General features: G+C 44.1%; 1 protein-coding gene across 1 annotated transcript in view; it reads right to left on the bottom strand.

The window, feature by feature from the left end:
• The window catches only part of LOC115076260 (sialoadhesin-like), an 81565-nt gene that overhangs the window by 14698 nt on the left and 38879 nt on the right, over positions 1–27988 (bottom strand). Inside the window, exons 5-9 of the mRNA XM_029577510.1 lie at positions 24575–24838; positions 20487–20753; positions 11577–11664; positions 6969–7041; positions 4557–4643 (exon numbers count right to left, since the gene is read on the bottom strand). Of these exons, the coding sequence (XP_029433370.1) occupies positions 4557–4643; positions 6969–7041; positions 11577–11664; positions 20487–20753; positions 24575–24838 (779 nt within the window). The remainder of the gene's footprint in view (positions 1–4556; positions 4644–6968; positions 7042–11576; positions 11665–20486; positions 20754–24574; positions 24839–27988) is intronic.

The raw sequence follows: 27988 nt of genomic DNA, 5'->3' as shown, positions 1-27988 counted from the left end.
CGTGACAGAGCAATCTCTATATTATTTATTTATTTATTTATTTTTAATTTTTATATACCGAAGTTCTTGTAGGGACTACAAATCACTCCGGTTTACATAAAACGAAGAACTGCTCAACAGAGAGCGGAGCTTTACATGGAACCGTAGAACATATGGAACAGTATAACTGGTTGACAATTTAACATAATACTAAATAAAGTAATAATAGTTTAACTGGAAATAAATAAAGAAATATAATATTTTATATATAAGAAGTATAACTATTTAACGTAGCAATAAATATAAAAATAAGCAATGCCAAATAAATATATGAAATAAAGTGAATTTTTGAGCTCCAAGATAATTGTCCAGTTGCAGATTCTTAAAAGTAGTATTTGATACAGCACTATGGAACTCAATACCGAGTGATATAAGAAATCAACCAAGCACTAAAACGTTCAAAAAAGAGTTAAAAACCTGGCTGTTTACAAGGGCATACTTAAACCCAATTATGAAGTAGTAGAAATAACTAACCTACTATATATGTTGGGTATCTATGACTCTGATGTTATAATACCTTGCTTATCTATGAAAACCGTTAAAATTTTTCTGATGATAATGTTTTAAGATTTTACATGATTATGTAAACCGTTATGATGGCGAAACTGAATGACGGTATACAAAACACCTTAAATAAATAAATAAGGGGGACAGTGGGCAAATCCATGGCTCTCGTGCTAAACTTTCAAAGGGGAAACTTTGAGAAAATGAGAAAAATTGTTAGAAAAAAACTGAAAAGAGCAGCTACATAGGTAAAAAGTGTACAAGAGGCGTGGTCATTGTTAAAAAAAAAAATACCATCCTAGAAGCACAGTCCAGATGTAGTCCACACATTAAAAATGGTGGAAAGAAGGCAAAGCAATTACCAGCATGGTTAAAAGGGGAGGTGAAAGAAGCTATTTTAGCCAAAAGATCTTCATTCAAAAATTGGAAGAAGGATCCAACAGAAGAAAATTGGATAATGCATAAATGTTGGCAAGTTAAATGTAAGACATTGATAAGACAGGCCAAGAGAGAATTTGAAAAGAAGTTGGCCGTAGAGGCAAAAATTCACAGTAAAAACTTTTTAAAATATATCCAAAGCAGAAAACCTGTGGGGGAATCAGGTGGACCGTTAGATGATCGCAGGCGATGGCCTTATATTCTCTAACCCCTAAAGGGGTTAGAGAATATAAGGCCATCGCAGAAAGATTAAATGATTTATTTGCTTCTGTGTTTACTGAAGAGGATGTTGGAGAGGTACCCGTAATGGAGAAGGTTTTCATGGGTAATGATTCATATGGACTGAACCAAATCACGGTGAACCTAGAAGAAGTGGTAGGCCTGATTGACAAACTGAAGAGTAGTAAATCACCTGGACCAGATGATATACACCCCAGAGTTCTGAAGGAACTGAAAAATGAAATTTCAGACCTTTAGTAAAAATTTGTAACCTAAAAAAAAATTTGTAAAAAATTTGTAACCTCTGCAACAGGAACTACAAGGTTAGAATAAGCAATAAAGAATCTCACCCCATCAGCTCTTCCCACGGAGTCCATCAAGGATCGTCTCTCTCTCTCCCACTCTCTTTAACATATATCTCCTACCCCTCTGCGAGCTCCTGGCAAATCTAAAACTAACACATTTCATTTACGCCGACGATGTACAGATATTGATCTCCATAACAGAACCTATCTCCAAAACCCTTAATTTCTGGAACAGCTGCCTACATTCCATCAACCTTCTCCTCACTAGCCTCAATCTAGTCCACAACACTTCCAAAATTGAACTCCTCCTCATCTCTCCCAATGACCATAACCCCCCCTCCAACAACCTCAATACACCATCAGTGACCCAAGTGAGAGATCTTGGTGCCATATTAGACAACCGACTGAACTTCAAAACTTTCATCAATAACACCACAAAAGAATGCTTCTATAAGCTACATATTCTGAAAAGGCTCCAACCCCTCCTATACTTTCATGATTTCCGCACGGCTCTTCAAGCCATCCTATTCTGAAAAACTGACTACTGTAATTCACTACTCCTTGGCCTCCCTGCTACCACCACTAAACCTTTGCAGATGCTCCAGAATGCCGCCGCAAGGATCCTAACCAACTCTAGTCGAAGAGATCATATCACACCCATCCTCAAGAATTTACATTGGCTTCCCATCAACTTCAGAATCCTGCATAAGTCCCTCACCATTATACACAAGACCATCCACAATCAATCCTCACTCCAGCTAAAAATTCCACTCCACCTACACTCCTCCACGAGACCGATCAGAACAGCCTACAAAGGGACCCTCCACGCTCCCCCAACCAAAGCCACGCTTCACCCCTCCATTCGGAAACATGCATTCTCAACAGCCGGACCATCTCACTGGAACCCATTACCTACAGAGCTACGCCAGGAACAATGCCCGATCACCTTTAGGAAAGAATTGAAGACCTGGCTGTTCAAAAAGCCTTTCCTTAATATACAAAGCCGCAAATACTGACTCTTGATGTGTCCTCCTTCTCCCTCCTTCAGCCCCGGTCTCCCTCCCCCTAAGTCTTCTTGCGCTTAAGCACGCCTTCCTCCACTACCATTGCCTATTAACCTTACTATCATTCCCCCGCCCTACTTCGCCAACCCCCCCCCCCCCACCCTCGATAGCCCTCCTACCCTGTAAGCCCTATCCCTCCTTACGATTTGAGTTAAGTCTTGAGTTAAGTTCTAATTTAATTTCTGTGCTAACTTTAAATTATCTTCTTTCTAAGTTATCCTGATTTAATCTCCCTGTTATATGTAACTTTCTCATATTTCACACTTTTTCCCCTTGTTCGATGTAAACTGGTGTGATAAGACTTTTGTCCTGAACATCGGTATAGTAAAAAGAAGTAAATAAATAAATATCATTAAAATCATCCATTGTACCTGAAGACTGGAGGATAGTTAATGTAACCCCAATATTTAAAAAGGGGTCCAGGGGCGATCCGGGAAACTACAGACCGGTTAGCCTGACTTCAGTGCCAGGAAAATTAGTGGAAAGTGTTCTAAACATCAAAATCACAGAACATATAGAAAGACATGGTTTAATGGAACAAAGTCAGCATGGCTTTACCCAGGGCAAGTCTTGCCTCACAAATCTGCTTCACTTTTTTGAAGGAGTTAATATACATGTGGATAAAGGTGAACCAGTAGATATAGTATACTTGGATTTTCAGAAGGCGTTTGACAAGGTTCCTCATGAGAGGCTTCTAGGAAAAGTAAAAAGTCATGGGATAGGTGGTGATATCCTTTCGTGGATTACAAACTGGCTAAAAGACAGGAAACAGAGAGTAGGATTAAATGGACAATTTTCTCAGTGGAAGGGAGTGGGCAGTGGAGTGCCTCAGGGATCTGTATTGGGACCCTTACTTTTCAATATATTTATAAATGATCTGGAAAGAAATACACAAGCAGATTGTGATAAATTGCAGAAAGACCTTGTGAAACTGGAAAATTGGGCATCGAAATGGCAGATGAAATTTAATGTAGATAAGTGCAAGGTGATGCATATAGGGAAAAATAACCCATGCCATAGTTACACAATGTTAGGTTCCAAAATAGGAGCTATCACCCAAGAAAGAGATCTTGGCGTCATAGTGGATAACACATTGAAATCGTCGGTTCAGTGTGCTGCGGCAGTCAAAAAAGCAAACAGAATGTTGGGAATTATTAGAAAGGGAATGGTGAATAAAACGGAAAATGTCATAATGCCTCTGTATCGCTCCATGGTGAGACCGCACCTTGAATACTGTGTACAATTCTGGTCGCCGCATCTCAAAAAAGATATAATTGCGATGGAGAAGGTACAGAGAAGGGTGACCAAAATGATAAGGGGAATGGAACAGCTCCCCTATGAGGAAAGACTAAAGAGGTTAGGACTTTTCAGCTTGAAGAAGAGACGGCTGAGGGAGAATATGATAGAGGTATTTAAATTCATGAGAGGACTAGAACGGGTAAACCAGAGGCCTGCAGGTCATTTGTTTTTTTGGCTGCTAGCAGTTTGGGCTCTGCTGATGGCCCATGAGGCCTGCGCTGGTTCTTCGGCTGCAGGAGAGTTGGGTTCCACCGGCAGTTGCTGGGTCTCTTCTTTTCTTTGCCGCCGTTCAGGTTAGACTCTACCGGTGGCTTGCCGGGCCTTTTCTTATTTTTCGGCTGCCGATAGATTGAGTTCCATCGGCAGCCGCTGAGCCTCTTCTTCGCTTTGCTGCCGATAAGGTTGGGTTCTGCTGGCAGCCCATGGGTCCTTTGTTGTTTTGGCGGCAAGATAAGACGGCCGCTAGAGGAGTTTTGGGGGGCAGATTTTGCCACCTGAAGCAGCTGCCTCGCCCTGCCTCATTATAGAACCGCCTGTACATAAGAATGCTTTGTACTGTTATCAATATTAAATCAACACACTGTCCTTTCTCACTTTCTTTCATTTTGTGGGGGCAGAGGGATGAGAACATGGACTCTTGATAAAACCCAAAGTTTAATTCTCTCTGCTGGGCAGCTCAAGAAATTACCTTTAACTCTGCATAGTCTGCTGATATGCTTCGAAGATCCAGTGCAGTATAGGTGGCGTCCGTGTAATCATTAGATGTTACATCTGCCTGAAACACATAATCATGACATACACCGTCAACAACTATCTGCAGAGCAGCCATGGAGGGAGTACATGGCTCGCTACCACCTCCTTTCTCCATGGCCCTTCATTATTCCAGAGACTCAGTGTAATCTCTTGAACCACTAATCCATTTTCTTCAATGACAAGTTACTGAAAGCTAACCCATTCCTTACAATAACTTCAGACCCACAGTATTTCTTAATCTTTTATTCACCTTCTTACCATCAACCTTTGTTTCTTTCTTGTTTGGTTCTCCAATTTCTTTCATATTTTTAGTTTTTTCTTTTATTTTGAATTATTTTCATTTTTATCTTTTTATTCATGTTTCAACATTTCCTCTCCCCTTTTATTCCTTCATTTTCTTATCTCGTACCCAGTCTGTTCTCTCAGTCATTTTTCTCTATTTTTAGGAGTAGCTTAGTTATTAGAAGGGATGTGCATTCATTTGAAATGAAATTGTAAAATGGATCAAATGAGATCATTTTCATTTTGTTTGAAAAAAATTTTTTTTTAATGGAAAATTTTGTATATTTTTCAGCAAATACTACACACTATTTGCCAAAAAAATAAAAAATAAAATCCCCAGGAACAAAGAATTCAATAAATGAAGTGAAAACGAAAAAATGTTGCCTGCACATACATAGTGGTTACAGGCTGAGAGCCAGGGAGTACTCAAACCCTGCTCATGCGAGCCACTTCACCCTCCATTGCTTCAGGTACACACAGGCCAATTTTAAAACGAGTGCGCCAGGACTTGGCTGGTTTTAACATGCGGTATATAAGCGGATTTTGAAACATGCTTGCTCAAGGGACAGTCCTAGTTTTTCCAAATAGTCCACCAATTTGCCCAATCTTGAAGTCATCCAGAGCCTCTGGCTCTTCATCCTGGACCCCTCACCCATCAGGTAAGCCCAAAAATGCAAGCTCAGCAGACTTGCTCCTCGTCCAAATCAGCAGTAAAGTTCTCGGCTAAGAAGCTGCCAAGCACTGCAGCCTCTGGTTTTAAAATATGGAGTTATGTGTGCATAACGTTTGGCCCCAGCCCAGAATGCCCAGGCCCCGCCCCCAATCCCATCCCTTTTAAAAAATGCGCTCAAACATAAATATGCACGTAATTTCTGGCGTTTAAAATATACATCATTTGCATGTAGCCCAGATACTCAAGTAGGTGGGCATTTTAGCACAAGCAAAGCTTTTTAAAATCAACCCCTTACAGAGTCATTTACTAAGTTGCATTTATATGCAGTAAATGTATTACTGCACAGATACACAGAATTTCAAATTCTGCACATTGGGGTAGATTTTAGAAAAGTATGCCCGCGCGTACTTTTGTTCGCGCACCAGGTGCAAACAAAAATCCGGGGTCGGCGTGCGCAAGGGGCTGCACATTTGTGCACCGTGCGTGCGCCGAGCCCTGCGCGTGCTACCCGTTCCCTCCGAGGCCACTCCGAAATCGGAGCGGCCTCGGAGGGAACTTTCCTTCGGCCTCCCCCACCTTCCCCTACTTAACCCACCCCCCAGCCCTATCTACACCCCCCTACCTTTATCACGAAAGTTACGCTGCCCCAGCAGGCGTAAATCATGCGCGCCGGTCAGCAGCCGCCGCGCAATTCCCCGTCCCGGGAGTGATGTTGGAGGCCTCGGCCATGCCCCCGAAACGCCCCCGGGCCGGAACCATGCCCCCCCGGAACGTCGTGCCGCCCCCACCCCCCTAGCAAAGCCCCAGGACTTACGCGTGTCTCGGGGCGTGCGCAGGAGGGGTTTTAAAGGGTTACACGCATAACTTGTGCGCGTAACCCTTTTAAAATCTACCCCATTGTCTGCAACTAATATCCAGCACAGTACAGGTACGTTAATGAGCTGATTTGCACCTCCATTGACTGCACATTTTCTGTTTGGAGGACATGACACATATTTGTTTTCACTGTTAAGAACATAAGAAATTGCCATGCTGGGTCAGACCAAGGGTCCTTCGAGCCCAGCGTCCTGTTTCCAACAGTGGCCAAACCTGGCAAGTACTCAAACACTACCGATGCCAGTAATAGCAGAGGCCATTCCCTGAGTCAACTTGATTAATAGCAGGTAATGAACTTCTCCTCCAAGAACTTATCCAACCCTTTTTTTAAATCCAGCTACACTAACAGTAGGTAAAGATTTTAGCATGGAATCTTCTGAAATGTATTACACAAAATGTGTCAATTTCTGCAAAATTATTTGTAAAGTTGGGAGAAAAATTCCTGCTATTTTTTGGTTTGAGATGTTCAGAGACATGTGTGATGAGTGATTCTGACTTTGGGGCTGATATACTCACCGCGGCACAAGCTTCGAGTGTCGTGCTGAAGGTAACTTTGTCAGGAATGACCTTACCCTGAGTCTTCTTCTTTCTGTAAAACAAGAGAAGACCGGCGCTCAGGCTGTTACACTCAGGGCTCATACTGAATGCACTTCTTCTATTTTCTCACTAGGGATTTTTTTCATAATATTGAAAGTCAAATAACTGAATTTAAAAAGAAACATTTTAAAGAAAAACAAAAGTCAATTTCTAGAAGTCACTTACATACATGATCTCTGCAAGTAAAAGACCACTTGGTCTTCCAGTTATTTTTTGAGGCTTTTGAGAGAATTTCTGGAAGGGCACTCAAAATTGTGATGACAGAATCCTCGTTGATTGGACATGGACAGTATTGAAATAATGTTTCTCGACTCTTCATAAATTGTAAATGACTATGGAGAGACAGGAGTTTAGTTTTTCATTGTTTTTCGCCTGCTGCTCCGTGCACTGGCATCCATCCATGGAATCGTTTCCACCAGTTCTTGGAGATATCTGACACTGCTCTTGTGGGAGAGGAGAATATCAGTGGTGAGGTGGCGAATAAGAAATGGTGGGCAAAGCCCCTCGGCGATGGGGCTGACAGCAGCGTGGTAGGTGAGCAGGGAGGGAGCTTAAGAAGGCGCAGGAGCAATTGTAGTAGCCAGAAGAAAAAATGAGTCCTGTTGGCCATGTGGCCCTGAAGGAGGAAATAGCTTCATCAGTGGAGATCGGGCCTGGACAGAGGGCAAGGAGAATGAGTGTGTTAAAGAGAGAGAGAGGGAGTGTGTGCATGTGAGGGACAGAGAGGAATAGAGAGAAAGCGTGTATGTGTCAGTGTGTGTGAGAGAGTGAAAGAAAGCATGTTTGTGTCAGAGTGTGTGTGAGAAAGAGAGAGAGAAAGCGTGTATGTGTCAGAGTGTGTGAGAGAGAGAGAGAGAGAAAGCATGTTTGTGTCAGAGTGTGTGTGAGAGAGAGAGAGAGAAAGCGTGTATGTGTCAGAGTGTGTGAGAGAGAGAGTGAGAGAAAGCATGTTTGTGTCAGAGTGTGTGTGTGAGAGAGAGAGAAAGCATGTATGTGTCAGAGTGTGTGTGAGAGAGAGAGAGAGAGAAAGTGTGTGTGTGTGTGTGTATGAGAGAATGTGTGTTTGAACAGTGGATTAACAGAAGAACTCTGCTGGGTCACTTCCTGTCTACAATTGAGGATCAGGCACAAAGGCTGACAGACCAGGTGATCAGTAGTTCAGCAGGCCCCCTGCTCTTCATCATCCAGGGGACTCGCCCCCCACTTCCCTTCTGCTGACCTATGTATGTTTTGAGGAGGTAGCCAGATGCTCCCTGGCACCAAAAAGATTAAGAAATACCGATCTAGTCTCTCTCTCCTGCCTGCAGACAGGTTCTGCTACACCTAACCACTCCAGGCAGATGTACGTCTAATCTGTACTTAAAAATCTCCAGTGAGGTTAGCCCAGTGGCTCAGTGGTGGCGCGGTGTACTGAACATTTGAGTAACATTCGTACTAAAAAAGAAAATGCACCTTTGGTGCAGCACTGGTACCGTAAGAAACACAAACTTCAGGATCTGAAATTTTGCGTTTTGAATCAGGTTATTTTGAAATGTGGAGGGGATATTTCCAGAATATTATTGCAGAAAGAACAGAAATATATTTTCGGATGGGGTACAGTTGTGCCGATGGGATTAAACCTGGAGGTTGAATGGAGTGTATTTTATTAGTGGGTCTAATAGTTTCAGTGTTTCTGAAAGGTATGGTATAACTTTGGTATGGCAGTTTATTCTCATAGAATATCGCTTCAGATGTGGGTTGCTGTTGAAAGGTGTGTGGTTGGTTAGTATGGTGATGGTCTAATTGGGTTTATGTGGGTTGTGGTAGAAGAGAATGGTTGGTTTATTTGGTTATTGGTTGGTTTGAATTTGGCGGGACTTTGATGACATCATTGTAAAGGCAGGCCTTACTTGACAGGGTTTAAAAAGCCGGGTTTGCACGAGGACTGCGCAGTCGCGGCATTTTTTTGACCGAAGAAAGGTAAAAGCCTGATGAATGTCGTATGTATTGGTTTGTGGAAGAAAGTAGGGTAAGTTGGATATTGGGTGTAAAGTTGTTGGGGTTGAGATGTGTGAATGGTGTGGTGATATGGGGTGTTAATTTGGGCAGGTTTCTATTTGACAGGGTTTAAAAAGCCGGGTATGTATGAGGACTGCGCAGTTGCAGCATTTATTTGACTGAAGGACGGTAGAAACCTGATAAATGGCGTGATAATCAGTCTGTGGAAGAAGGGGGTAAGTTGGATACTGAGTGTAATGTTGTTGGATGTGATATGTGTGAATGGTTTTGAAACGGGTATTAATTTGGGGGTTCCCAATAATATCATTGGATATGGGGTAGCGATATATATGAGATGATAGGGTAATGTGTGTGCTCTGGGTTTTACAGTTATGAGATGGTAGATTTGCATCCAACCTTGGGCGATGTTGTGTTTCATACTTATAGTTCATATCCTCATTAAACAATGGGTTACGATGATTGAAGAATAATGACAAGCTGACGGTGTATGAGGGGATCTAAAAGCTAATGAGTCATCGGGTTTGGAGTAGTGGGAGGCTCTGTATAAAACAGCAGAGACGATTTGAGCATAGGATCAAGTATTAATGGTAAGGTGAGTTCTTTCTTTGGAAATTTAGCCCTGGTGAATAGTATTCATTTGTGGGATATGTTGAGGCCGGATATACATATAAATGTGTTTTTTGGTAATAATGGTATGAGATCATTATTTATTAAATGAGTCTTTAGTTAGATAAATGTTGGAAGTGTATACATTTTGTTAGTATTTAATATAGGTGAGTTTCTATTGAAGGTTATGGCAGTTATTGTGCTGAAACCATTTATGATTTATGTGGTGTTTTTTTTGGTAAGTAAAGGTCGAGTTTCCCTACATAAGGAAGGACATTGGACATTGGTATCCCCTGATGAAACCTACGGGTGAAACAAGAGCTTCTTGTCGGGAGACTATCATGTTGGGGAGATTTTCGTATTGGGAGTTATTCTGAAGATATCATGAGTGGAAACATCAGGAGTGAAAATATGAAATAATTAACATTTAGAATATGTTATGCCATGCATTTTTGGTTTAATAATATTAGATATCTGTGTTAACAAAGGGGACAATTCTGCTTAATACTAGATCTGATATGAAATAATGTTTTAAATTATTGAAGTGCAATATTAGGACAGGTGATAAATGTATATGTTATATTTTAATTGTTATGTAATGTTATATGTATTGCCATTGTTGGAATGAATGTGGGAAAGGATGAGTGAGATATATTAATGTGATGTAACATGTGATAAATGTTGTTTTAAATAGAAATATATCATCAATAAAGTTCTATGTAAGATGCTATACGGGCATAGTGTTAGGTATATGTGATGTTATATTAATACTTGTTTAATTCACCCTCACATGTATGTGATTTTTTGATCAGGTGCGGTGGACTGCCATTTGAAGGTCTTGCCTTTGATTGCTGGGCCCAGCTTCTGCTCCCAAGGCCATCTGGGGGGACAGTCGGGAGAGACCACATTCTGGAGTGAGCCATGATCTTTGGCCCCCAGCTAAGGACTGTTGCTTTAATGACTGGACGAAATGAGTTTTCAAGGGGGATATAAAAAAGGAAAAGGAGCAGAAGAAAGCTATCACTTCCCCCTCCCCCTCGACAGTGACTCCATACTCCAGGGCCTGACTCCCTTCACCGAAAGGTATTACTATTACTTAATATTTCTATAGAGCTATAGGATGTACGCAGCCAGCTCAAGAACAAGGCAAAAAGCAAACAATCAGGCGTAAGACTGAAAATGAAAGTGCAACCCAACATCTCCTACTGTAATTTAAGTTCTTGACTTCCTCTCCTTTCCTCAGTGGAGTGGAAGAGCAACTGAGCCTCGTCGTCCTTATTTTCCTTTTGCGACCCTGCAGCTTCCTTTACGCTTGCAGTTCAGTCGGAACCAGGGCTGGATCTGGCACAATTAGCAGGTACCCGGGGGGGATTTTTTTTCTCTTTATTTCATATCCCCTCCCAGCTTATATTTTCTCTGCTCATTGCAGCAATGGTCTCTGGCTGGGAACCATGCCCCAAGGGTCCTTCCAGGAACCCTGCAATGACGAGCCCAAAGTCCGTTCACCAGGTGCCACCCTTAGGTAATGATCATGGTTCTCTCCTCCTCCTTCTCCTCCCTTTGCCTCTGCAACATCTCCAACCCCAGCCCTGGCTGACCCAGGGAGTGAGGGACCCACCTGGTGGACTGTGAAAGGTTCCTAGGACTTACCACGTGGAGCACTGGGTCAGTCCCCCATTCTGTTTATAACGCCCCCCACATACACACATGCAAAAACTTCTGGTTATTTTAAACTGCATTCTTGGTGTTTCTCAACTTAATGAACCTAATTCCTTCCTTAGGTCCAACTCAATATCTGTTGCTTAATAGAATGCAAACGTATGTTGACTTGATGCACAGTAGTATGGTGCAGGGTATTAATCAGACTGATGCTAATTTCTAAAGGATCCCATAAAGGAGAAACGGACTGCAGCTTCCACATACCTTGTGCAAAAAAAGATGGTCAGCCCCAGCAGAATAAGAAACAGGAAGGCTCCAACAGCTCCCCCAATAATCAACGCCCATCGAAAACCTGGAACAAAAGATGTTTACTAAAATGGTTTCCCAAAATGTTCAAGAGTTTGTAACCAATCTAAAGCCACCCTCTCTTGCCACCAGTGTTGCGATCCCCCCTGTTGCTGCGCTACAGGAGGTCTCTTACCTTCCTCCAGAGGCCGCTCTGAAGCCTGGGCCTCGCCTGTGTTCCATCCAGGACTTGCTCCAGGGCCTGAGAGGCCTAGCTGTTCCTGTGGCGTCGTGCCTGTGTTTGGACTTCCTGCTTCCAGCCACACCCGTTTCTCTAGGGGCTGGCCCGCAGCTCTCTTCCCCAGTTATAGGGCCAGCAAGGGGCGGTCCTAACTCCTCCCAGGGAGTTGCCTACAACCTCCAGTATATAAGGACTTGCTTGTTAGTTCCTGTTTGCCTGCGGATTGGGTTACACAGTTGTCTGTGGCCTCTCCCGATCCAGGTCCTCCGTGGTCTGCCGTGTCTAGATGGTACCTTGTCTCGATGTCTGTTTCTGACCGTGCCCTGATGTCTTCGTGTCTCTGCCTTGACCTACGTCCTCGTCTGGTTCCTGAGCCTTCTGTCCTGTTGGGCCCTGGAGTGGCCAACAGGAGGGATTCGTCCCACGGGCTCTTGAGCTTCTGCCAGCCGAAGGGGCTTCGGATGTGAGTATCCCAGCATCGGAGTTCCTGCTCGCCTGGATCTTTCCTATGTCTCGCTTCAGCCCTTGCCCTGATGTCTCCAACGTCTTGCTTTAGCCTGTCTTGGATGTCTGCTTCAGCCCCCGTCTGACGTCTTCTGTATAAGGACTCTGTCTGCCCTCGCCTCTGTCCGGCCTGCTGCCCATTGCCGTTCCCAGTGGCAGGTCCGAAAGGGCCGGGAACAGTCGGAGGACCGTTCATTAGTCAACTTTCCTGTGTTGGCTACCATGGGCATGCAGGTCCGGCTGAGGGTCGGACTCCCTGCTTCTGTTCCTGCCTGCCTGGCTCACCATGCCTGCTCAGCTCACCTCCCACGGTGTGGCTTGGGGCTCCTCCTTGAGTCCTGCCGTGGCCCAAGGGCTCACCACCCGCTTACGACGACCGCGCCCGCGCGCGCTCGTAACAACCAGCTCATCTACGCTTTAGAACTTGAGCTCAGTCTGTAATAAGTTTGTAAACCTGCCAAAGAGGCCATGACGCATGGGACAAGCAGCCCTTTTGCTTGTGTTTAATCATATTTAGCACATGCTCATTTGTTGGAAGACACTCCGGGAAAGGTACAAGCAACAGGAAAAATGAGACAAAATCCTAAAAAAGTATCTTGCAAAACACTAAAAACCACAAAAACAGAAAACAAGGCCTTGGAAGAAGTCTCAACCAGTTTCATAAAGTGCAAAATGGAGCCGGATGAGCCTCAGGAGGCATGTTGTTCCAGACATGAGGCAATCCAAGACAAAGCACATTTCCTCATACATGCCGACATTCTAGAACAGGGGTTTTTTTTCTTATAAGCTAAGTGAGAAGCCAGCTTGGAGAAAATAAGAACATAGGAAATTGCCATACTGGGTCAGAGGTAAATGCAGCATACAGTTATCTTCAGAGAAGAAAATGTATTTATTTTATTTACTTATTGATTTTGTATACCGTCGTTCGGGGGAGCCATCACAACGGTTCACATAATTACAATTATATAAAGTAATGATTTATTCAACTTTATGTTTTATTTATTAGTAAATATAAATAATTTAAATCAAGGCAAGCAATAAAACAAAATAAAATCTGGACTTAATTATGGTACTAATATAAACAAGTAGCAATAAAATCAAAAGGCTGCTTTGTGTTTGTGTGTGTATATACCTCACTCAATTTTTTTTCTTTAAATTGATGACCAACTGGCAAACTGGGGTTCACACATTAGTTTTACAACATCCGAGCTGTCTTGACCACTGGACCCCAAACGTCTTTTGAACACTGCTGCCTGCAGAGCCTATTTCAGGCTAGAGCTACAGCTGCAACCTTAAAACACACTACTCTTCTAGCCAACCAGAAAACCTGCTAATTGGTAGAGATGTGAATCGTGTGATCGATCGTCTTAACGATCGATTTCGGCTGGGAGGGGGAGGGAATCGGATCGTCGCAGTTTGGGCTTTTTAAATATCGTGTAAATCGAAAACCGGCACACTAAAACATCCCTAAAACCCACCCCGACCCTTTAAAATAAATCCCCCACCCTCCCGAACCCCCCCAAAAAGCCTTAAATTACCTGGGGTCCAGAGGAAGGGTCCCGGTGTGATCTTTTACTTTCGGACCTCCGTGCGTTGTAGAAATGGCGCCGGCGCTACCTTTGACCTGTCATATGACAGGTCAAAGGTAGCGCCGGCGCCATTTTGTTTTTTTGTCCCCCGACGTCAGGAGCGCAGGAGATCGCTCCCGGACCCCCGCTGGACCCCCAGGGACTTTTGGCCAGCTTGGGGGGGCCTCCTGACCCCCACAAGACTTGCCAAAAGTCCAGCGGGGGTCAGGAACGACCTCCTCCAGTCGAATTTTGCAAAATGGCCATTTTGCCGTACGGCAACACGATTCGACTGCAGGAGGTCGTTCCGGACCCCCGCTGGACTTTTGGCAAGTCTTGTGGGGGTCAGGAGGCCCCCCCAAGCTGGCCAAAAGTCCCTGGAGGTCCAGCGGGGGTCCGGGAGCGATCTCCTACGCTCCTGACGTCGGGGGACAAAAAAACAAAATGGCGCCGGCGCTACCTTTGACCTGTCATATGACAGGTCAAAGGTAGCGCCGGCGCCATTTCTACAACGCACGGAGGTCCGAGAGTAAAAGATCACACCGGGACCCTTCCTCTGGACCCCAGGTAATTTAAGGCATTTTGGGGGGGTTCGGGAGGGTGGGGGATTTATTTTAAAGGGTCGGGGTGGGTTTTAGGGTTGTTTTAGTGTGCCGGTTTTCCCGCCCTCCCCCTTCCCCTCCCCCTTCCCCCGATTTACGATTTTTTGACGATAAATCGGGGGAATTGTTATTGTATCGCGGCTCTAACGATTTTTGACGATTTAAAATATATCGGACGATATTTTAAATCGTCAAAAAACGATTCACATCCCTACTAATTGGACAAGCTGTAGTAGCCTGAGATGCTAACAGTACAGTGTAGCTCACCATACTAGCTAAAAGAACATCTTTCAAGAAATGGAAAGGGGATCTGAATGAAGAAAGCAGGAAACAGCATAAACACTGGCAAGTTAGATGCAAAGCATTGATAAGGATCAGTTATTCCCTGGTTTATTGACTTTTGTTTCTATTTTTACCACCCCCCCCAGGCACTTTGGGGCCTCCGCCAGCCTTTACCTTTCTCCTCTCCAAGTTAATCACCCCCTTGTTTATTGTAATTTTTCCAGTTCTCTAAGTTTTGATGTAAACCGATGTGATATGACCTACCATGAATGTTGGTATAGAAAAGTAATAAATAAATAAAGAAGGAAGGCAAAAAAAGAATTTGAAAAGAAGCTTGCCACATGGAAGCAAAAGCTCATAATAAAGACTTTTACAGGTACATTGAAAATAAAAAGCCTGCGAGGGAATCGGTTGGACCATTAGATGATCAAGGGGTAAAAGGGGCACTTAGGAATGACAAAGCCATAGCAGAGAGACTAAATGAATTCTTTGCTTCAACCTTCACTGAGAAAGTTTAAGAGAGATACCCATGCCAGAAATGATATTCAAAGGTGATGGTTCAGAGGAACCGAAAGAAATCTCAGTTCTAGGGCAAACTGACAAACTAAAGAGTAGCAAATCACCTGGACCAGATGATATAAATCCCAGAGTGCTGAAAGAACTGAAAAATGAAACTGTGGACCTGTGATAGGAAATTTTGAAAACTATCATTAAAATCATCTATGGTTATTTGATGACTGGAGGGTTGCCAATGTAACACCAATTTTTAAAAAGGGATCAAGGGCTGATCCAGGAAACTACAGATCAAGGAGTCTGACATCTATGCTAGGGACAATGGTAGGAGCACTGAGAGGAGAGGATCACCTTGCTGGTGGCTGAAAAGAATCAGTAAGTAGGGAGAAGTAAATTATTTGGGGTATATTCTTTAGTGTGTTTGTGTGTCTGCATTAAATAACCAGTCTGAGGGCGGGCAAAATAAACAAAAAATTTTGTGTGTTTGCATTAAAATAGCTAGTCAGAGGGCAGACAAAAACCAGGAGTTTTGTGTATTTGTCTTTCCCTCCCTCCCACCACTAGCTCATCCTTTAATTTATAGACATGTGGCATTTTCTCACTTAAAAAAATTAATTGGCCTTTTAACTTAAATTCAGAAATCCCCCACACTTTATCAAGAGTTTAATCATTCCTTTGTAGGTCACTAGCAGATAAATATTGAATACACTAACACATTTAAAGGATCCTAACTGTACGCATTCCTACTCCCATAGCAACCTAAAGTTAACTAGGAACTGAACAAATTTAAGATGAAAGCAGCAGTCCAGCAGCAAGATGGTTGGGGGGGGGGGGGGGGGGGGCGGGGCTTCCCAGTCTTTTGCATCGAGTGTCACATGGATGATTTTTTACCCTCTGGTGAGAAGTTGTATATGTGCATGCGATGCAAAGAGCTCCTGGCTCTCAGAGAACGAGTCTGATCTCTGGAGGCTAGAGTGGCAGACAGAGAGGTATAAAGATGAGACCTTCAGGGACATAGTAGTCAAGTCCCAACTTCAGACTGGCAGCCCTGGTGCTGCCTTGGAGGAAGAAGGTCTCATGATCGGAAAGCATCAACCTTGTGCATCAGGAAATGATCCCATAGCAATGACTTTTTCTCCAAGTGATACATTGTCCTTTCACACCAAAGATGTCTCCCAGGACCTGTTCCCAGGAGGGAAGGGTTAGGTCAGCCGTCATAGTTGGTGATTCGATTATTAGGAATGTAGACAGCTGGGTGGCTGGTGAGCATGAGGACCGCCTGGTAACCTTCCTACCTGGTGCGAAGGTGGCGGACCTCACGCGTCACCTAGATAGGATTTTAGACAGTGCTGGGGAGGAGCCGGCTGTCGTGGTATATGTGGGCACCAGCGACATAGGAAAATGTGGGAGGGAGGTTCTGGAAGCCCAATTTAGGCTCTTAGGTAGAAAGCTTAAATCCAGAACCTCCAGGGTAGCATTCTCTGAAATGCTCCCTGTTCCACGCGCAGGTCACCAGAGGCAGGCAGAGCTCCGGAGTCTCAATGCGTGGATGAGACGATGGTGCAAGGAAGAGGGATTCAGTTTTGTAAGGAAATGGGGAAACTTTGGGGGAAGGGGGAGTCTCTTCCGAAGGGATGGGCTCCACCTTAACCAGGGTGGAACCAGACTGCTGGCGCTAACCTTTAAAAAGGAGATAGAGCAGCTTTTAAACTAGAACAAAGGGGAAAGCTGACAGGCACTCAGCAGCGCATGGTTCAGAGAGAGGTATCTGCAAAGGATAATAATTATGCATTAGAATTAGGGCAGCCCGACAGTGAGGTTCCAATAATAAGAAAAGTAGTCCAAGTACCTATAATTAAAGACTCAACTTAGTTAAAAGATTCCATTTTTTCCCTGAGAACTGAAAAGAATAATATTAATACAAACAAAAAACACACTTTGAAATGTTTGTGTGCTAAATGCCAGAAGTCTAAAAAAGTAAGAAGGGAGAGTTAGAGTAAATAGCAATGAATGAATGATGACATACACTTAATTGGCATCTCAGAGACATGGAGGAAGGAGGATAACCAATAGGACAGTGATATACCAGGGTACAAATTATATCGCAATGATAGAAAAGACCAACTTGGTGGCGGGCTGGTGTTTTATGTCCGAGATGGCATAGAGTCCAACAGGATAAAGATCCTGCAAGAAACTAAATGCACAATCGAATCTTTATGGGTAGAAATCCCTTGTGTGTTGGGGAAGAGTACAGTGATAGGTGTATACTACCATCCACCTGACCAAAATGGTGAAACGAACGGAGAAATGCTAAGAGAAATTAGGGAAGCTAACCAAATTGGTAGTGCAGCAATAATGAGAGATTTCAGTTACCTCTTTATTGACTGGGTAAGTGAAACATCAGGACATGCCAGAGAGATAAAATTCCTAGATAGAATAAATGACAGTTCTATGGAGCAATTGGTTCAGGAACAGACAACAGAGAAAGCAATTTTTGTTGCATCTGTGGTGGACCATTGGGCCGAGGTGGGGTTGATACTACCCGTAGGCGAGGGTCCACGGGTCCCCACCGTTGGCAGGTGGAATGGGTTGATAAGCAGAGCCCGCTGGAGCTTGACCTATACCAGCCCTCGTTCCATGCGGGCTTTTGGGTGCTAGGGCCAGCATGACTTAGGTGGTCCTTGAGGTTGAATAGCAAGAGAAGTTGGTTCAGCCCAGAGACAGCAGGCGATGGATGGCATAGTCCTTCTCTGGACTGGGTAAGGTACTGGAACTTGGGTGCCAATGGAACAGAGGCTGACTGAGGGTGCTCAAGCAAAGGTAGGCCGAAGCCTAATAAGTCCATGTCCAGGGAGTAGGCTCGGAGAGGCGTCCAATGACAGGCTTGGATCAGGGTCGGCGGCAATGCGAAGGTTGTGGCACGCGATGCTGAGATCTAAACACAGAGAAGTCAATAGTGTTGGTCATCAAAGCAATGGTCTGATCATGGAGAGTCAATAGCATTGGTCAATCAAAGCAATGGTCAGAGCACGGAGAAGTCAATGGTCAGGGTCTGGAGATAGGCTGTAACGTAGTCAGGCGAAGTGAAGTCGAAATCCATGCAATCAATCTGAAGCATAGGCAGAACAGGAACCAGGAATAATGAGGATCAGAAATGAAGGATAGAGACGAATCTCTAGCAGCAACGAGTACTCGAGTAGCGAGGAGACCTGTTGCAAAGGCAACACTATGGACCGAGGCCTGAGCTTAAATACACTGAAGAGTTTGATGTCATCATCTGGCGCCGCGGACATTGCTCACTGGGCCTCTCCGCGGGCAACGCGGAGAGGCCCAGTGAGCAATGGTATCCTGACCTGAAAAGCTGGGGACTAAGGCGGAGCTGGAGGCACCGGGGGAGGCCAGAGGTCGGAACTGGCGGCCCACTGCCGCTAGCAAGGAGGAACCAGAAATTGGAGCCCTTGTAAGAAGGTGAGGGGACCGTGCCGCGGGTCTGTCGCGGACGGCACACGTAACAATTTTAGATCTAATTCTTAGTCAATGCAGGATTTGGTGAGAGAGGTAACTGTGTGCAATTCTGATCACCACATCTCAAAAAAGATAAAGTGCAGAAAAGGGCAACCAAAATGATAAGGGGCATGGAACGGTTGCCCTATGAGGAAAGGATAAAGACGTTAGGGCTGTTCAATGTGGAGAAGAGACAACTGAGGGGGAATATGATAGAGGTTTCCAAAATCATGAAAGGACTTGAACAGGTTAATGTAAATCGGTTATTTAGTCTCTCAGATAATAGAAGGGCCAGGGGGCACTCCATAATATTAGCAAGTAGCTCATTTAAAACAAACTGAAGAAAATTCTTTTTCACTCAGCGCATAGTTAAGCTCTGGAATTCATTGCCAGAGGATGTGGTTATGGCAATTAGTGTAACTAGGTTTAAAAAATATTTGAATAAGTTCCTAGAGGAAAAATCCATACGCTGCTATTAATTAATAAGCAATAGTGAGATCTACTTAATGTTTGGGTACTTGCCAGGTACTAGTGACTTGGATTGGCCACTGTTGAAAACAGGATGCTGGGCATGATCGACCCTTGGTTTGACCCAGTCTGGCATGTTCTAACTATCTTAAAAAACAAAAAAATTGTTGAATATACACAGATAGACATAGTTTAATGGCACAAAGCCTACCTGGATTTAGCCAAGAGAAGCCTTGCCTCACCAATGTGCTACTTTTTTTGAGGGCATTAATAAACATGTGGATAAAAGTGAGCCAGCTGAAATTGGTATTTCCAGAAAGCATTTGACAATCCTTCATTCGAGACTTCTTAGGAAAAAGTCACTGGATGGGGGCAGTGTCCTGTTGTGGATTATGAACTGGTTAAAAGACAGAAAACAGAGTAGGGCTAAATGGTTAATTGTTCCAATGGTAAAGGAACTGAGAAATGTGACCAAAACTATAAAGGAGATAAAACAATTTCCCTGGGATGAAATACTAAAGATGTTAGGTCTCTTCAGGTTGGAGAAGAGATGGCTGAGGAGAGATGCGATAGAGGTCTATAAAATAATGAGTGGAATGGATCTAGAAAATGTTAATTGGTTTTTTACTCTTTCAAAAAGTACAAAGACTAGTAGATAGACAATGAAGTTACTAGACGGTATATTTAAAACTAATAAGAGAAAATATTTTTTTACTCAATGCATAATTAAAGTCTAGAATTCATTGCCAGAGGATGTGGTGAAAGCTATTTGACAATCACAAAAGAATGTAGCTGCATTTTAAAAAGGTTTGGACAAGCTCTTGGAGGAAAAAGTCCATAAATCATTATTAAGTTGGAGTTGCAGAAATCCACTGCTTATTCTTGGGATAAGCAGCTTGAATATCTACCCTTTGGGATCCTGCCAGGTACTGGTGAACTGGATTGACCACTGTTGGAAACAGGAAACTGGACTTGATAGACCTTTGGTGTGATCCAGCATGGCAAATCATATATACTTTTGTTCTTCTGTGACCCTCTCTGAAGAGGTGGTGTGGCTTTATTCAAGTGAATGTGTAGGTATACTTAGGCAATTAACCATTTTCAGAGTGAATATATATGTGTCGGTTTGCTTTGAAAATGTTCAGTATAACAGACTTTACCACTATGCAGGGAGTTATAAAATTATTGTACTTGCTGTGGTACTCACCAGTGACACTGATAGTGACAGGGGGAGATGAAAGGCTTCCAATGTCATTGTGGGCTGTGCAGTGGTACGTTCCAGCATCCTGGGCTGTCACCGACTCTATCCGCAGGGTCTCCTGCGATTGGTTCACTATCAGATTTCCCGCCTTGTGCCAGGTGTAGTGAGTCACTGCTGGGTTACTGCTGCTGGTCTCACACCTTAACACCAGGGAGCCTCCCTCATCAATCGGATCCTTTTCCGGAGCGACAAGGTGAGTTCCTTTAGGAGCATCTAGACAAGAGTAAGTAAAAATAATGCACATTTCTATTCTATAGCACAGATGTTGTGAGACTTAGTTTTTGGGTACTTGCCAGGTTCTTATGGCCTGGATTGGCCACTGTTGGAAACAGGATGCTGGGCTTGATGGACCCTTGGTCTGACCCAGTATGGCATTTTCTTATGTTCTTATGTTCTTATGTTCTTAGAAATGGGAGATCTGGGAGTACTACTAGACAACAGACTGGGAGATCTGGGAGTACTACTAGACAACAGACTCAGCCTCAACAAATTCATAAATAACACTACAAAAGAATGCTTCTTTAAATTACAAGTGCTGAAGAAACTAAAGCCCCTTCTACTCTATAGGGATTTCACCGGAGTGATATGTATTGTATACAGGAACTTCCGGTATATAAAAACCATAAATAAATAAATAAATAAATAAATGCTCTGATCAATAAAATAATCCCCTATCCTACTCTACAGCACAAACACTGTGGGAAATGTGCTGATCTGTAAATTGTGAGGTTAATATTCAAAGCCATTTAGATGATAACTCACAAGTTATCTATCTAAATGGCAAATTTAGAATTTATTTATTTAATGCTTTTATATACCGACATTCGTTTGCACATCACATCGGTTGAAATATGAAAGGAAATTGCATCTTAACAATTTGAACAACTATATTCGATGGATGAATATTCGATGGATGAAAAATCAGGGAATTAATTGTCCGTAATCTACAGTTCACAATATTGCTGCTTGTATTGCAATTGAAGTTAGAACAACTGGCATTTCTGATATAATCAACTTTGACATGCAACTCAGATCTTCATAACAGCAACTTAAGAGGGTCATTCTCTAACGCTATCTCATGAGAAAAGGGACGTTTCGCAAGTCCCTTTTCGCGTACGATGGCTAGCTCGGGGTGGAGTCGAGGTGGAGTCGGCCCCCGGAAGAGAAGGAGTCGGGGTGGCACCGGGGGCCCACGCCACGGACACATTGCTGGCAGCGAAAGGTAAGATTCCTTATCGCCGCCAGTTTCACGCTGAATAACTACACCTATCCGCCGCCTATGAGATTCAGCGGTGTTTACAGGCACACACTTGCTATCAGAAAATTGGAAACATGGAACAAGTTGTGAGATTGGTGCCTCTTTGCTGTTTATAATGTCGGGATAAGATTTACATAAATTGAACATATGAAGTTTTCTCCGTTCAACAGAATGCATGACGTAAGTTTGCTCCGTTCTGTGGATTATTACTAATTGGGCTACATCGTCAAACTTAAGTTGCTGTAATGAGGATCTGAGTTGCATGTCAAAGTTGATTATATCAGAAATGCCAGTTGTTCTAACTTCAATTGCAATACAAATAGCAATATTGTGAACTGCACATTACAGACAATTAAGAGATTAAGAAGAAACATTAATTTAGTTAAGAATTTTAAGTAAAAATAAAAAAAGAGGTAATAAGACTGAAACAACTGGTTATAGAGTTTCTGTGTAAATCAAGTCCTTTGCCAGTTCTGAGGTCTTTCCTCTCATTATCAACACAATTTAAAAAAAAACTAAAATAAAAATTAATAAAATATAGATTCAATAGAAAATTGTTCAATTATTCAATTGTTGTTGAATAAAGGAAATAATACTTTAATAGGTAATTGACAGCACATGTTTGATTCCTTCAATTAGTTACATTTTGAATATTCCCCTTTCTTATTTGGCTAAAGGTAGCTGATTAAGATTTAGTTGAATAAGAAAGGGATGGGCTGGGGGCATTCCAGGTCAGGGCCAGATAAGTTATTTGGCTGAATCAAGACTTTCCCAAAACCAGGTCTAAAGTTATCTGGGAACATGTCCTGGATAACTTTAGCCTTAAGAACATAAGAGCATGCCATACTGGGTCAGACCAAGGGTCCATCAAGCCCAGCATCCTGTTTCCAACAGAGGCCAATCCAGGCCATAAGAACCTGGCAAGCACCCAAACACTAAATGAATCCCATGCTACTAATGCCAGTAATAGCAGTGGCTATTCTCTAGGTCAAATTGATTAATAGCAGTTAATGGACTTCTCCTCCAGGAACTTATCCAAACCTTTTTTAAACCCAGCTGCACTTACCGCCTTAACCACATCCTCTGGCAATGAATGCCAGAGTTTAATTCCAGAGTTTACTTAACTGGCTGTATAAAAAAGAATATAGCTGGTTAAGTGCCGAGCTGCAGGGTTTTAAAAAATATATATTGTGGACCTATTGCCGTATCACTCCCCCCTCCTCCCCAAGCTCCAAATGTTCAGATCTGCTGAGCCGAGCCCATAACCTCTCCTCCCCCCCCCCCCCAAATCCCCTATATCTCCAGAAATAAAAAATAAAAGGAATGGTCCCAACCTCTAATTCCCCCCCCCCCCATTTCTAGGTCAATCCATATTCTTAATAAACCTCCCCCCCCCCCCCCAGCCCACTCTCCTGGTACCTTTCCTGACAAAGTTCTTCAGCCTGGATCACAGTGGCTGCCCTACCGCAGTCAGGGAGGAGCAGTGCTTCTTCTGTCACCTGGGGACAGGTACATTTTCAGCTTTGCTTCCCTAGCAATGCTACACTGGAAGCGCTGGGCCCATGTCTGTCGCTGCTACTGTGATCTAGACCAGTGGTCCCCAAGCCTGTCCTGGGGGCCCACCAGCCAGTCGGGTTTTCAGGATATCCACAATGAATATGCATGAGAGAAAATGTGCATGTTATGGAGGCAGTGCATGCAAATTTTCTATCATGCATAGTCATTGTAGATATCCTGAAAACCCGACTGGCTGGTGGGCCCCCAGGACAGGGTTGGGGACCAGTGATCTAGAGTGAAGAACTTTGTGATGGAGGTTGGGAGGGTTACGGTTGGAGGGAGGACGGGGGCCTAGAGGCTAATTACGAATTTAGCAGGCGAGGGGGGGCTATAAAGGCCAGCATTGGCCCCCTTTTTTTTTTCTGGAGATGGAAGGGGTTGGGGGGGAGGGGGAGGCTGTAGGTTCAGTCCAGCAGGGCCAAGCATGTGGAGTTCAGGGGGGAAGAGGGCTGAGAGAGGGCACTAGGCCTGTGCTGTTTATTTTTTAAAAACCCTGTAGCTTGGTATTTAACGGCCTATATTCTTTTGAATATGGACAATTGAGGCTAAACTTATTTGGCTACCTATAGCCGGATAATGTTACATCTAACCAGCCATATTAAAAGATATCCATTTAGGATTAGTTATCAGGCTACAGATAGCTGGATAACTTTAATCAGAGATATTCAAAGGTAGGTTTATCCTACTGAATACCCCAGATAACGTGTCTGGCTTACTTTACCAAGATAGGTTATCTGTTTTCCAGTTATTTGGCCTCTGTAAACTTTAATAAAATTGAGAACAGTATCTGGCTACAGGTCGGCATTTCACACTCCCAGGGAGGATTATTTTATAACAACCTGCCTAAAGAAGAAATCCACATGTAGAAAATACACACAGACTTCAGCTTGAATTTTCACAGTAAACTTATGCTTGGAAAGTTAGTGGGTGTACGTGGAACCCAACATGGCATACGTGCACAGATTTAGGCCTGCTAAAGAGCAGATGTAAATGTATACATATATATTTACTTGCATACCTTTGAAAATTGAAGTACACATTAAAAAACAACATGTAAAATCTATTCCGTGTGTAATTAAACATGTATAACCCCTGGGCAATTTTCAAAATGCCCATTTACGTGCATAAAAAATGCATGCTACACACATGAATGCTTTTGAAAATTAGGCACAAAAAGTATTAGGCATTGTTTAAAATAATGGTTTATCTTATCTCTCACACAGCAGATTTAAGTTCAGCGGAGGAGACAAGCCTGTTCCCAGTGCATTCTGGACTCTGCAGTAATAGGGGCCGCCGTCCCAGCTCACGTTCTGCAGCGTTATCTGCTGTCCATGGTGCTGAAGGGCCTCCTCCTCTATGCCCTGGTACCAGCTATAGTTTGTCACTGCAGGGTTACTGCGGCTGGAACACGTCAGGGTGACAGAGTCTCCTTCCTGTCTGACTGAATTCTCCAATGCAAAGGCCAAAGTATCCTGGGGGGGATCTAAGAAGGAAAAAAAAAAAGGAAAATTGGTTCTTACCTGCTAAATTTCGTTCCTGTAGTACCACGGATCACTCCAGACAGCTGGGTTTTTGCATCCCTGCCAGCAGAAGGAGACAGAGAAAAGTTTCATTGACACTGCTTCATAAACCCCAGTGCCACCTGCAGTTCCTCAGTATAGATCTGTACCCAAGCCAAAAACTTCAATGCAAAAACCAAAAACCAACGAAGTAACAAATGCAAAACTAGAAACATGCTGCTAACAAATCTGTACATATAAGACAATATTACAGCTGAGCAAGCGACTCCACCTCTGGGAAATGAGCAGGTTTTGGACGGATCAACCTTCGACTGAAGAATCAAAATGCCTTGGCATTCTGATGAGTCGCCATCAAATCCACATGAGGAGACCACCAAAGCCTCCGGATCAGCTGCATCGTGGTTTCCAACAATTTCCACTTATCTGGATTTAACTGAATGCAATTAAGAAAATCCGCTTTAACATTTTCGATGCCTGCTATGTGAGATGCAGCTATCTGCTCTAGATGGGACTCCACTCAATGAATCAAGACTTGTGCTTACCAAGGTACCGCCTGACTCTTGGTTCTGCCCTGCCGATTGATATACACCACTGCCATTGCATTGTCTGATAGAATCCGAACCAAGTGACCTTTTACTAACAGTGAGAGCTCCCTTAAGGCAAGACAGACCACCATGGTCTCCAACCAGTTGATAGACCATGCAGACTCTTTCGCAGACCAGTTAACCTGGACTGCATGATGTTGATAAACTGCCCCCCAGCCAGAAAAGCTGGCGTTGGTCATCATTATCCCCTAGTCTGGGACCTCGAGGTCCAACCCGCGCAAGAGGTTGGGAGTCTGAAGCCACCAAGATAGACTCTCCTTGGCCGCCCCCTCGAGAGGTAACAGCAAGAGAAATTCCTCTGAGATTGGCTTCCAACACACCAGAAACGCCCTTTGCAGTGGCCTCATATGGAAAAACATCCAGGGAATTAACTCCAAGGTTGAAGTCATTGAGCCCAGAACTTGTAAATAATCCCACACTCTGGGAACTCGCAACTGCAGTAACCGGCGAATGCGATTTTGAAGATTACTCAATCTTTCTCCCGAAAGACACACTTTGCCTATCAGTGTGTTGAACCTCGCGCCCAAGTATTCCAGGGACTGCGTCTGAGTCAAATGACTCTTGGCCATGTTCACAACCCAGCCGAGAGATTGAAGGATATGTAGTACTCTGCAGACCGACCGAAGACAGAGAGTTTCCGACTTTGCTCTGATAAGCCAGTCATCTAGATAAGGATGTACCAGGAGACCTTCTTTCCAAGGTACCGCTGTACCATCACCATCAACTTGGTGAAGGTGTGTGGGGCTGTGGCCAGACTGAAAGGAAGGGCCCAAAATTGAAAATGTTGGGCCAGGACCATGAACTGAAAAAAATGCTTTGAGTCTGGGTGGATTGGAATGTGCAGATAGGCCTCCATGAGATCCAGGAAAGCCAGGAACTCCCCCTTGTGAACCGCCGCCATCACAGAATGCAATGTGTCCATCTGGAAGCGGGGGACTTTGAGGGCGACATTCACCTTCTTCAAATCAAGAATGGGCTGAAATGTGCCCTCTTTCTTTGGGACCACAAAATAGATGGAATAGCACCCTATCTGAAGATCCACCAAGGGAACCGGAATGACCGCCCCCAAGCCCTGGAGACGCGCTAGAGTCTCCCACACAGCCACCTGCTTGCTCACTGGCTCACAGGGGGAATTTAGAAGAAGATCACGAATGGGTCGAGCAAATTCTAACATGTAGCTGTCTCTTATTATACTGAGAACCCACTGATCCTGCTTGATCTTGGTCCAATAGTAAAACTGAGTCAAGCGACCTCCTATAATAGGAATGATGGAGTGGACCGGCCTCGCCTCATTGTGAAGACTTGCCACTGGCCGCAGATCCTCCTGCAGCCCCACGAAATGGCCTTCAGGCCCCCCCAAAAGGACTTCCCCCAAGAATTCCCCCTAGGGGAGAAAGACCTCTAAGAGCCAGGGGCGGCCTGCGCTGGCCTGGATCTCCTATCGGAACAGAATCAAGACCGGGCCTGAAAAAATCTTTTCGCCCTAGGCTTATCCTCAGGTAAACGTAGCAGCTTGTTCTCCCCGAGAGACTGAATCAACTGCTCGACATCGTCCCCAAACAACCGATGACCCTAACTGCATTTTGGAGGAGATGTCCGCTGACCAGTTTCGCAACCAGAGCAATCTTCTGGCTGCAACCGCTGAAGCCATAGCCCTAGAGGACGAACGCACCAAATCAAAGAGAGCATCCGCCGCTTCTATTTGTTCTCCCGACTTCGAAAGGAGGACCTGCAGCTGCTGCACCCGCTGCATGAAGCTTGAACAAATCGCCACACGCAACCCATAGCATAGACCTCAAAAATCCGCTTGAGTTGCACCTCCAACTTGCAGTCTTGCATTTCCTTCATTGCCGCAGAACCCATGACAGAAATAGTGGTCCTTTTAGTAACCGTGGACACCGCTGCATCGACCTTAGGGAGAACAAAACATTCCAAGTCCTCCTCTGGAAGTGGATAAAGCTTTCTCAAGGTCCTACCAACCTTAAGAGTAGCATCAGGAATCCCCCTCTCCACTTCTACTAACTTCCTAACCAACTTATGGAATGGGAAGGAAGCTGGGGGACCTCATACCCCATCAAGGACAGGATCTGCCCCTTCTAAATCTGGATCACTTTGGGGCAATTTAACTCCCAACACCTGAAAGGCCAAAGGGAGCAACACATCTAGTTCCTCCCTTCGGAACAGGCGGACCTCGTTTGTGTCCTCAGAACAGAGACTAGGGACTCCTGGAACATCTCCCAGCAAGGTTGCCGGATCATCCGGACCCGCTGGTATCCCTGGATCAGACTCTTCTCCAGATTCCCTGGGAGCATCGCCGGAGTCATCAGGGCCATATCTGAGACAGGATCCGAAGGAGGTGCAGGAAACCTCTGAGCCAGGGGCAACAGAGGGATACCAGGGATACCAGCGGGTCCGGATTTTCCTCCAGACAGTGCCTGCTCAGACCTATTACAAGTGACTCCACAGTCAGGCTGTATACTGACCAAAAAGGCATCATGGAGCAACAAG

The sequence above is a fragment of the Rhinatrema bivittatum genome, chromosome 14, assembly GCF_901001135.1.
Source record: "Rhinatrema bivittatum chromosome 14, aRhiBiv1.1, whole genome shotgun sequence".
Classification (NCBI taxonomy): Eukaryota; Metazoa; Chordata; class Amphibia; order Gymnophiona; family Rhinatrematidae; genus Rhinatrema; species Rhinatrema bivittatum.
The sequence above is the reverse complement of the archived record's forward strand: the minus strand, read 5'-3'. Positions and strand labels throughout refer to the sequence as shown.